The 10,679-nt window shown below is 44.6% G+C and overlaps 1 protein-coding gene across 4 annotated transcripts in view; it reads right to left on the bottom strand.

Annotated features, from left to right (window-relative positions):
• Positions 1-8,372: 8,372 nt before the first annotated feature.
• KDM4C (lysine demethylase 4C) overlaps positions 8,373-10,679 on the bottom strand; it is a 282,134-nt gene continuing 279,827 nt past the window's right edge. For all 4 annotated transcript variants that reach the window (XM_006100251.3, XM_023763877.1, XM_023763876.1 and 1 more), the window contains one exon: positions 8,373-9,462. In XM_006100251.3, coding sequence (XP_006100313.1) covers positions 9,286-9,462 — 177 coding nt within the window. In that variant the 3' untranslated portion in view covers positions 8,373-9,285. The remainder of the gene's footprint in view (positions 9,463-10,679) is intronic.

Here is a 10,679-nt window from a genome sequence, read left to right as displayed (position 1 = left end):
ATCTTTAAGAAATGTATGTAATGGATTCAACAAATATTTGTTGAGCACCAACTATGTGTAGATACTTTATCTTTTAATTTTATTTAACAAATAGTTCTACAGAAAATACTCTGTGTCAGACACTAATATGAGTACTTTTTAAATATTAATTTGTTTTCATAACAACCCTATTAAGTTAGCTATTACCATCCCCATTTTGAAGGTAAAATAAACAAATAGCGAGTAGAGAGCCTACGAAACCTACCCCAACGCTACTATATATTAAGTGGTAAGACCAGTCTTTTAAGTTCTAGGGATATATTAATAAACAAAAGAGACCAAAATCCATGTCCTCAGCAAACTTATTTTCTACTAATGATTTGGTCTGGATGTCTGAGGAGAGAGTTAGTGGTACTTGGCACAGAAGCTGAAAAAAATCTAAGGGTGAAGGCTGGCAGCAGAGGCCTTCGAAGGAAGTGTGAGGGAGGTGGTTACAGATACAGAAGAAGTTAAAGGCTGGTGGCCTGAAGGTGAGAGCCCAGCAGGACTAACAGATCCCAAGAGCATGTTGCCTGTCATTTTCATTTCCATGAGGCTCAGCTTCGTGGCTGAGTGTGCAGCGTCTTTTCCCTACAGTAGGTCCAGGAGTACTGAAGTCATCTAAGGGAATTTTTGTTCTTCACAAACTTAACAGCCCCCAACATTCGGCCCTATGGAGCCCTAATCCTGCCTGAAAGCAAGGACTGCAAGAAATAAACACAAAACACGGTCTCCTTGAGAGGTTAAGAGTAGGAAGTTGCACTACTTTGGGATAAGCATAGGCACAGACGGGGATGGCAGTTCGTTCTGCTTCAGAGAAGTGTAGGATTGGTGCAGGGCAAGGTCAATGGGAGTCAATCTCATTTAAGAATGTGATGACATGCCCTAGCTGGTTTGGCTCAGTGGATAAAGCGTTGGCCTGCGGACTGAAGGGTCCCAGGTTCGATTCTGGTCAAGGGCACGTGCCCGGGTTTCAGGCTCAATCCCCAGCGGGGGGCATGCAAGAGGCAGCCAATCAATGATTCTCTCTCATCGTTGATGTTTCTATCTCTCTCTCCCTCTCCCTTCCTCTTTAAAATAAAAAAATAAAATAATAATTATATATATATAAAAAAAGAATGTGGTGACAGGTCTAGGACTGCAATTCCCAGGTTTAGCAGCAGTGAGGCCAGCAGAACAATGTCACTGTACCTTAGGCATTACAACAGGGCATCATTCACACTGGTTTTTGAGTATGATGTGGAATAGCTTCAATTTTATCAACAGGATATAGAGGAGAGGCCCTCTCTCCCCCTCAATCTGGAGGGGAGTGACACCTGAGGAAGCTGACACTCCCGAGGTTGTCATGGAGAAGGAACAGAGCGAAATGGTAGCCAGCATGTGGAAACCAAGAGGATTTATTTTCATTTATGAGCACATCTAAGATATCCCTTGGGAACTGTCAGAAATAATTGGGGAGCATTTGATAGAAGACTGGAATATTGCAATAGCATCTTGTAAGTTAAAATGAAAGTAATCCTGTTTTTTTAAATTTTTCACTGAGAACCCATTTAAACCTTCAGTCTGATGAAAGCAAGGAGGTCATGAATAAGTCTTTTCTTTGATTTTCCTTTGTCTCACCCAGGTGTCAGCTCTTCTGCACAGGAGAGGCTATGTTTACTAAGGCTGTGCCAAATCCCACTGGTCCTCATTCTCACCTCTGCTGAGTCTCAGGAAGCCACATCCTAGCATTGAGTCAACACTCATGCTGGGGGGAACACTCAGCAGGAAGCTTCAGTGATTCTGATGCAAGTCGGAAGGATTTCTTGGCGAGGGCTGGCTCATTGGAATGTGGTCCATTAGGCAGAAGAGCTGGGCGTAGCTGCAGTATTTTAAGTGCCTCAAAGCTGGAAAGGTCCATAGGGATGGCCTCTCTAATTTCCTCACATCACAGATGGGAGAACAAATGAGAATTTTCTGTGGCGCTCTGCAGGAAGTTCATGTTACCTTGCCCTTTCCCCATACCAAGCCTTATCAGCTTGAAGAGTACCAACCCTCCCAGCCCCCTAAGCACACTGACCTTATCATCTCACCTCTTCCCTCCCGTTGAATAGGGAAATACTTGGGAAAGCTTATTGTTGACCAGAATCACCAAACTAAGTTAGCTGAGCTGAATGGTGTTGTAAGATTAAAGATGAAGCCCTAACTGGTTTGCCTCAGTGGATAGAGCGTTGGCCTGTGGACTGAAGGGTCCCAGGATCAATTCCAGTCAAGGGCATGTTCCTTGGTGGCAGGCATATCCCCAGGAGGGGGTGTGCAGGAGGCAGCTGATCGATGTTTCTAACTCTCTATCCCTCTTCCTTCCTCTCTGTAAAAAATCAATAAATTTAAAAAATCAATATATTAAAAAGATTGAAGATGAAGATGATAAAGAAGAGCAGTAATACTAATAACAGTAGTGGCTCCCACTTTTTAAACTGGACAATATGCCAAATACTTTATAATCATTTTCTCACTGAATGCTTACCATCACTCTTAAGAAGTAGGTATTATTATTCCCACTGTACTGAGGTTCAAATGCCGAGAGTCACATGCCAAGTCAGAGGAAAGCTTTGCACCCCAATCATCCCTCCTTCCCGCTTGTTGGATGCTGCTCAGTACCACGTTCTCACCTCAGAAGTGAAGGGAGTTCAGCTGTGCAAGGCTGGGCCAAGCTGGGCCACGCTGAGCTGGAATAGTGTTTCTACCGTGGTTCTCTGTAACTGGTTCCCATTCACTGGCTCCCTTGCCTCTCACCTCCTTGTAGGTTTTAGGAGTTTTCCATTGCTTGAGGGGAAAAAACTTGGCAAGTCAAGAATCTTATTAAATTCTAAAAGTCTTAGTCTCTTATTCAGTGGGGGGGAGGAAACATAGGGATGAAAAGTAGCCTAAAGAGTCAGTCTTGAGGAAAATAAAGTCAACTACATTTCCCATTCTATTCATTTTCTAACCCGTTTAAATGGGATTCTAATTGCATAAAACAACTAATTTTGTTCATTAAAGTTCAATTAAATTAGTCTGAAACTCAGGATAATGGCATTGTTGTTGAATAGCCATATTAAAGATGAAACATAATCTCTCTTGACTCCATTTCCTTTGACAAAATAAAGTTCAGCTACTAATGAGCTTGCTGTACAAGGTCTCTATTATAAATGGCAACAAAGGGGACACATTTGTGAACAGCAGTTTTTATTATCATCAACAGCCATTTCCTTTGTTACCAAAATATGCAGAAATGACTATGGGGCCCTTTTTCTCATTATGGCTTTGATTTTGGGGGGAAAATGAAGCAAGTAGCTTCATAATCATATCACAGTGAAGTCACACATTGAGAGCCCACAGGGGATGGCCTGCAAGCCTTGATGCTGGGCACTCTATAGACTAAGCAGCCATTTACATTTCCAGCCTTGCAGGCCTCAAAAAGGCCTCACCGAGAGTTCAAATCTCTGCTTCAGGGCAAAACAAGAAACATTTATCCCTATCCAGGTGGCCTACCCTATTCCTTTCATAGCCTCAAGGAAGAACCTGCTTGCTTTCTGGAGTCAGGGAAGCAAGCAGCAGCCTGCAGCATGAGCCCGCCTGTGAATGAGCCCCTCCATCCTTGAGCGACACCTGGCTCTTTCCAGGGGCAGCCACCAGGATGGCCCAGTGCCATCATATCCCGCCGCAGGGCCCTGCTGTATTCACAGTTAACCTCAGCTGGCAGAATGTCTGCCCCTGGTCAGCAGTGCAGCAACTCTTAAGCCTGGTGATGTTAATTTAGTTCCCAGAGCTAAGACAAATGCCCTCAGTCTCCGTCCCAGGAGAGAACAGAGCTGAGTGACAGGCTCAGGGAGGGTCTGTGATGATCACAGGGACTATGGAGATGAGGAAGGCCCATGTTGCAGGGGTGAGAAGTGGGTGTAAAATAAAAGGCCACATTCTCTTATCTGGAATCCATGGGGCTAGCAGATTAACTAGGGACTTCAGCATATAGGAACTACACAGGGGTGAATAGTCTGGGTTTGCTTTTTATGTCTCATGTACCCTGAACTTGGAACTAGAGCAGCCTGCAAACTGGAACCACAACTACAGGCACAGAAAACGAATTCTAAAGCTATAGGAAAAGCCTGCTCTCTCTAGTCAGAGAACCCAGAAAGGAGCACCATACCATGACAAAATCCTTTCGGACAATATACTAGTACTACCCCCAATCAAACATTATGAATGGCCCCTGCCTGTACAATCTCAGTAGATACCAAGCGGGGAGTCTGCATTTCCGCCCCCACCCCAGTGTTGTGTAGGTGGAGACTGACTGGGGAGTCTGGACTTCCACCCCTGCCCCTGACTTGGCATCAGCTGGAGGGACTGGAGGGCACTTCTCTCCCTGCCAGCATGCTGTCAGTGGAGACTGAGTGAGGTTTCCAGAGGAAGGCAGCATCCCCACCTTCCTAAGTAGAGAATGGAAGGAGGATCTTGGAGAGTGGGGAGCTCAAAATGGGAATTCTTTAAACCTGCATAGGAACTCACTGAGCAGCTCACATGTGAAACTGACCTACATTAACTCACCAACAAGTTTGAGAACTGAGCCAAAATGTGGAATAGTACCTAGGTTTACAGAGTGGCATCTGGGCAGCACACAAACAAAGCAGAGCAGAGGAGAACAGTAAGAGCACTGAAAATTACATGGTCATTGGAACCACATCCCATAAAAGTAGACTAGGGCCTGAGCACTAAACCAAAACTGGGGGACTTCCCACTAAAAGGAAAGATTTAAGTAGAAGCCACTCTTCTAAACATAACACCCAAAATGTCCAGGTTACAGTTGAATCACTGGTCAGGCCAGAACCAGGAAAATCACAACTTAAATGAGAAAAGACAATCAACAGACACCAATACCAAAATGAGTTAGACCCTGGAATAATCTGAAAAAGATTTTAAAGCAGCCACCAGAAAAAGGCTTCAATGAACAATCATGAAAACTCTTAAAACAAATGAAAACAACAGAACATTTCAACAAAGAAATAGAAGATATAAAAGAGAACTGCATGGGGCTTATAGAATTTAGAAATACAATAACCAAAATAAAAAACTCACTCAAGAACTCAATAATAGTTTGGAGATGACAGAGCATAGAATCAGTGAATGTGAGGGCAAATCAATGGAATTTAGCAAATCTGAACAGAGAAAATAGACTTAAAAGATCATCTGAGTACCCAAAGACCCAACATTTCTGTCACTGTAGTCCCAGAAAGAAAGAGTGTGAGGTTAAAAAAAAATATCCCAAGAAATAATGGCTGAAATTTTCCCCAAATTTGGTGAAAGGCCAGGAAGTTGAACAAACTCCAAACAAAATAAACCAAAATAAATCAAAGCCAGGACGCATATCATCACACTTCTGAAAACTAAAGATAAAGAAGAAAATGTTTAAAAAGAGAAGAGAGGGTGCATGTCCAATAGGAACACAAATTTCAATGTTAACAGATTTCTCATCTGAAATCACTTGGAATGCTTTCCTCAAGGTCACTCTTTCCATCACGCCAAAGAAGTTTCATCAAACCCCTTTGTTCTCAATCCCTCCTTACCTCCAGCCCTTGGCAGCACTGATCCCTTCTCTGTCCCTATAGTTTTGCCCTTGCCAAAAGGTAAATCTCATGTATTTTTAATAAAGATGATGCCTTCTTTGTTTACGACTCCAGTGCTAACCTGCCGTTTGAGCTTCAGACTCATCCATCCAATGTCTTTTATTTGGGTCAGGTTTAGAATCTTCTTTGTCCCTCATGCAATGAGAACTTTGAGTAATTCAAATCTACTTAAACCTCTCTGAGATAGTTTATATTCATGAAAGAGGGAAGTGATACTTACTTTGCTAAGTTCTTGGGGAGGCTAAGTAAGATAAACGCCACTAAGGAGCCTACCAGGCTGGGTATACATGACAGATGCTCCATACATCATTAGTGTCAGCTTCTCTTGGTGAAGTTCCATTTCTAAGGAGATCTTCACCTTCTGAGGCTGGAGCAGGGGTTTTTACATTGTCAGTCCACTGATGCAGATCTCAGGTCTCAACACCAGGAACCATTCTCCCCACCACAGTGCTGTTTGTCTCTACACTGTGCTGGGTGAGAGAAGGTGTAACCCCTCCGATGACTGCCATCTGAATTCCCAGAAAGAGTTTGTAGTACAATTGAGTCTTGCAACCAACCAATTACTTCATATAATGAGAATGTCTCAGGATCTCTAGTTAGCTTCAAGTTTAGGGGGCTGATTACTATGTAAAATATAGATCGTTTCATTCCCTATACCTTTTAATTAAAGGCAAAAATAAAGCATAGTGTTATCTTGCAGCATATCCTACTCCAATATGATTACTCCTGGACCTCCAGGCCACTCACGGTCACGTAGGCATTTCGGCCTTGTTTCCCATCGGACGGGTGCAGGGAGAAGTGGCAGACAGACATTTACTCCCGCATATTTTTGTATTCTGAGTCCTCATGTTTTCATATGTAATTGCCCAATGGCAATTTATAATGTATTCTGAGAACCCATGGGATATTTTAGTGTTGATGCTTCTTCTCAATTTCTCTCTAGAAGAACTAAACAAAAGTACCTTAATAAAAGCAAACTGACAAGGATCACATTGTTCTCATTTCAAACATACATAAAAGAACTAAAAGGTTGTGAAATATGCCAGGCAGTTGTTACTAATCCTCTAACCTCCAGAGAAAAGGAGTGCATTTAGAATTACATTAGAAATATAACAGCTAGCAACATTTTTTTAAAAAAAATACTAGAAGGACTTCAACTGATTTCATGCTACACACACACACACACACACACACACACACACTAAAAATGCAGTTAGTGTAACGCAAAGCAATGAACATTACAACTGAGGTGCCCTGCAGTAAGTGGAAAAGCTTTAACAGCCTTTCTGGTCATAGAACTAGTAAGGACTGTCGGATGCAGTGACACCAAGTGTCTCTCTCCAGAGCCGCGTACGTCTGTGCTTGGCACCATTTTGCTAAGGCTGTAGACAGCTGTACTTGGTTATACAACCACTAGTTAGGTGAGACTACAAAAAGCAGCTGTATTGGACATCACACAAGACTCTGTATATTCTCTCCCTGTGGCAACCAATGAGCAATCTTGCTGACAGGCAAACATGTACAAAACGAATGATCCTGTTTAGATTAATTCCTCTTAATGCCTTACACAGGCCTACTTTCCTGGCATATCGTAGACACAGCAGGTCAGTGTCATTCAAAACCAAGAAATATAAAATGCAAGCTTGATTACCGGATAAAATATCTGACTCTAATGGCAGAGAATGTAAAGTGCTCAGTCTGTGAAAAATAAAGCTGGCGGGCTCTTCCCCAGCTCAGAGTTCAGCCATGAGGCACTGGAAATTCTGCTCTTTCCTCTACCCTGTAACCCTATACATCCACATTCCTTGCCATGAAACTCTCAAATGCCCTCCAATCCCTGGCTGTGGGATTTGGCCCACAGATGTTAACCAACATCCCAGACAGGGCTGCAATGCGCTTACTCAGCTGGGCTCGCTTGCTTTCTACCTCTGCCACTGACCTGAGAAGACCTTACCTGGGTTACCCACGAGGTCCAGTGGGCTGACAGGAGACACATGGAGCAGATATGAGAGCCAGCCCAGCCCCGTCAACACAGCTGCCAGCCAAGCCCAGCCTGGCACAGCCAACCTACAGACTCATAAGCAAAAGAAGTGCTTCTCCCAGAGGCTACGGAGAGCTGGCAGCTGTTATGGGGCATCACTGGGGACAGTGTGACCTTGGGCAATCCCTTCCCCGCCCCCCCACCCCCACTAGTCCTCTATGAAGCAAGGGAGGGGCTAGAGCAGCGGTTCTCAACCTGTGGGTCGCGACCCCTTCGGGGGTCGAATGACCCTTTCACAGGGGTCGCCTAAGACCATCGGAAAACACATATATAATTACATACTGTTTTTGTGATTAATCACTATGCTTTAATTATGTTCAATTTGTAACAATGAAATTGGGGGACACCACAACATGAGGAACTGTATTAAAGGGTCGCGGCATTAGGAAGGTTGAGAACCACTGGGCTAGATGATCCCTACAAGCCTCTTCTAATGGCAACTGGGGACCAAGAAAACCGGGATGGAAAGAGCCGAGACTCCAGGTGCTCTGATCTCTTCCAGGCCTGGAGGAAGGAGTGAGGAAACCCCAGCTGGCCTGTGGGCAGGCGGAAGCCTTGTCCCCGGTGACTGCCCCGGATGCCGGCACCGTGTCCATGATAGCCAGCTCCCAAACAAACCAGTTTTCCTATTGGTTGAAACCCAGGTGAATAAGCAAGTCAGGAGACAGAACTGGAGAAGATGGAAATCTTTATTTTTAAACACTAGTACATTTTCAGGCTGTTTTAAAAAGGGAAAATCATATTAATTCAAAACTATGCATAGAAGCATATTTATTTAAACTCTAATTTTACAAACACATAATGAAAGAAACCTCTTATAAATAACTACTTAGAATATGTATTATGAAAAAAAGTGTTTAAAAATAACAGCCCCAGGTCTCCCTCTTTAAATATATAAAATTTCCATACAATTCATAAAATTTCCATACAATTCATAAAAATTCTTTCTCAAGAGCCAAAAATTTCACAAAGGCCAACAACTCAGTTCTCAGTAGACACAATCAAAAGTGATAGGGATATAAAAAAATGTAAAAGTTCTGTACAAGGGAAATACAGGTAGCACACGGGTACATTTCATCACCATCCATGCCATTTGTGGTTTAAAAATATTTTATAAAAACTGCCATTTAAAACAACTAAGTGAGAATCTTTCCCTGACTGTGGAAAATATAGAAATGACCACCCCGCGCTCCGGGTGGGAGGCTCCCACCTGCGGGGGGAGGGGAGTTTCCCTGTGTTTCCTGCTTCGAGGCCTAAGCCACACCTGGGGACCCACGGCCTCTGGCAGTGGCTTTTTTGGTGGATGACTCACTATTATTTCCTTCCACTTAGAAAAATCCTTTGGGATCATAAAAGACAATTGCGTACATGTGAAAGCAAGACTAGGGGGTGGCTCCAGGTTGTATCCAATTAACAATATGTGTATTCTGCGGTTTGGGTTACCACGCTCTGGGAAGCCTAGTTTTCCACCGTTAGAGACACAGCCGTCACCTACCGCAGTGGAACGCGTGGCACAGCCCTCGGCTGCCCCTGCCTTTCCTCTTCCTGCCCACGCTGCTCTGGTGCTGCAGCAGTACACGCAGACTACTGTCTCTTCTGGCACTTCTTCTGGAAAGAGCTCCTCAAAAACGTGCGGTACACGGGGTCGTCCACATATTCGTTCTTAAACCTGGAGCTCAGCACTCTTTGTCTCTTTTTCTCCCCTTGGATTATGTCTGCTCCATAAAATGTGTCTTCAAATCGCATATCAGAGGCTGTGGACTAAAATTAGCCGGCGTTACGTTGCAGAAGGGCACAGCATTTGACCATGGCAAGAGTGTACAAAGATTGATCCAGGGGTGCCAGGGACAGGTCACCAGCCCAGGGTGAAGGGCCCCACACAGGTGGCTCTGGAACCGTCCTCCCCTCCCCCCTCCACCTTAACCCTCTTTCTTCAGGGTCTCCAACCCCAGGGACTTGCCCCAGCACCAGCAGGATTAAAGTCTCATTTAAATCTCCCTCACTCTCCATTTTCCCTCCGGTTCCTGCCCAACCAGATTTCTGAGAAATTGGTCAATAGTCATCTCTAATTCACCCCTATTCCACTCGAGGTCTCTGCCCCCACAACCTCCCTGAAATTGTCCTTGCTCAAATCCTAGTTCCTATGACACTTTTCTATCCTAAATTTATTTACCTATTCTGTCACCTATTGCTCAAAGCTCTCTTCTCTGTCATTTTATAAGCCCCTCCTCCTGACTCCCCTCCTCCTCCGGGTACTCACTGTTTATTGGACAAGGGCCTCCCTTTCTTAACTATTTGCTCAACTCTGATGCCCCTGGGATTTTACATTTGGCCGTCTTCTCTCCCCATATGTTCCCCAGGTCTTCACACCCACATTCATGGCCTCAATTCCTGCATCTATTTCCATGATGCTGACATTCTCATCCATCCAGACCTCCTCCTGTGCTCAGGCCTGCGTGTCCAACTGCCCAGCAGGCATCTCAGAGTGTTTACCCCACAGGCACTCCGAAATCAACCTTTCCTGAATGAAACTCAAATTCTTCCTTCTCTATCCCTGTCCTGCCTATCTATATATATAAAAGCCTAAGCGACCGGCCGACTGGCTGACCAGCCAACCGGTAGCTATGATGTGCACTGGTCACCAGGGGACAGATGCTCAGCGCAGGAGTGGAAACCACAGGCATGGGAACATGGAACAGACTGATGAATCTCAGAGGGAAGAGGGTACAGGGGAGGGTGGGAAGAAATTAACCAAAGATCTTATATGTATACTAGAGGTCCAATGCACAGATTTATGCACCGGTGGAGTCCCTCAGCCTGACCGTGCCCTCTTGCAATCCGGGACTCCTCGGGCGACAGAGGAGAGCCGGTTTTGGCCTGATCCCTGCAACCAGGCCGAGGGACCCCACCAGTGCATGGATCCGTGCACTGGACCTCTAATATTTCACAAATGGCACAACTATCCCCATCCATCTAGC

The sequence above is a fragment of the Myotis lucifugus genome, unplaced genomic scaffold (genome assembly GCF_000147115.1).
Source record: "Myotis lucifugus unplaced genomic scaffold, Myoluc2.0 scaffold_305, whole genome shotgun sequence".
Classification (NCBI taxonomy): Eukaryota; Metazoa; Chordata; class Mammalia; order Chiroptera; family Vespertilionidae; genus Myotis; species Myotis lucifugus.
Note: the sequence above shows the minus strand (reverse complement) of the source record. Positions and strands in the feature narration are given on the sequence as shown.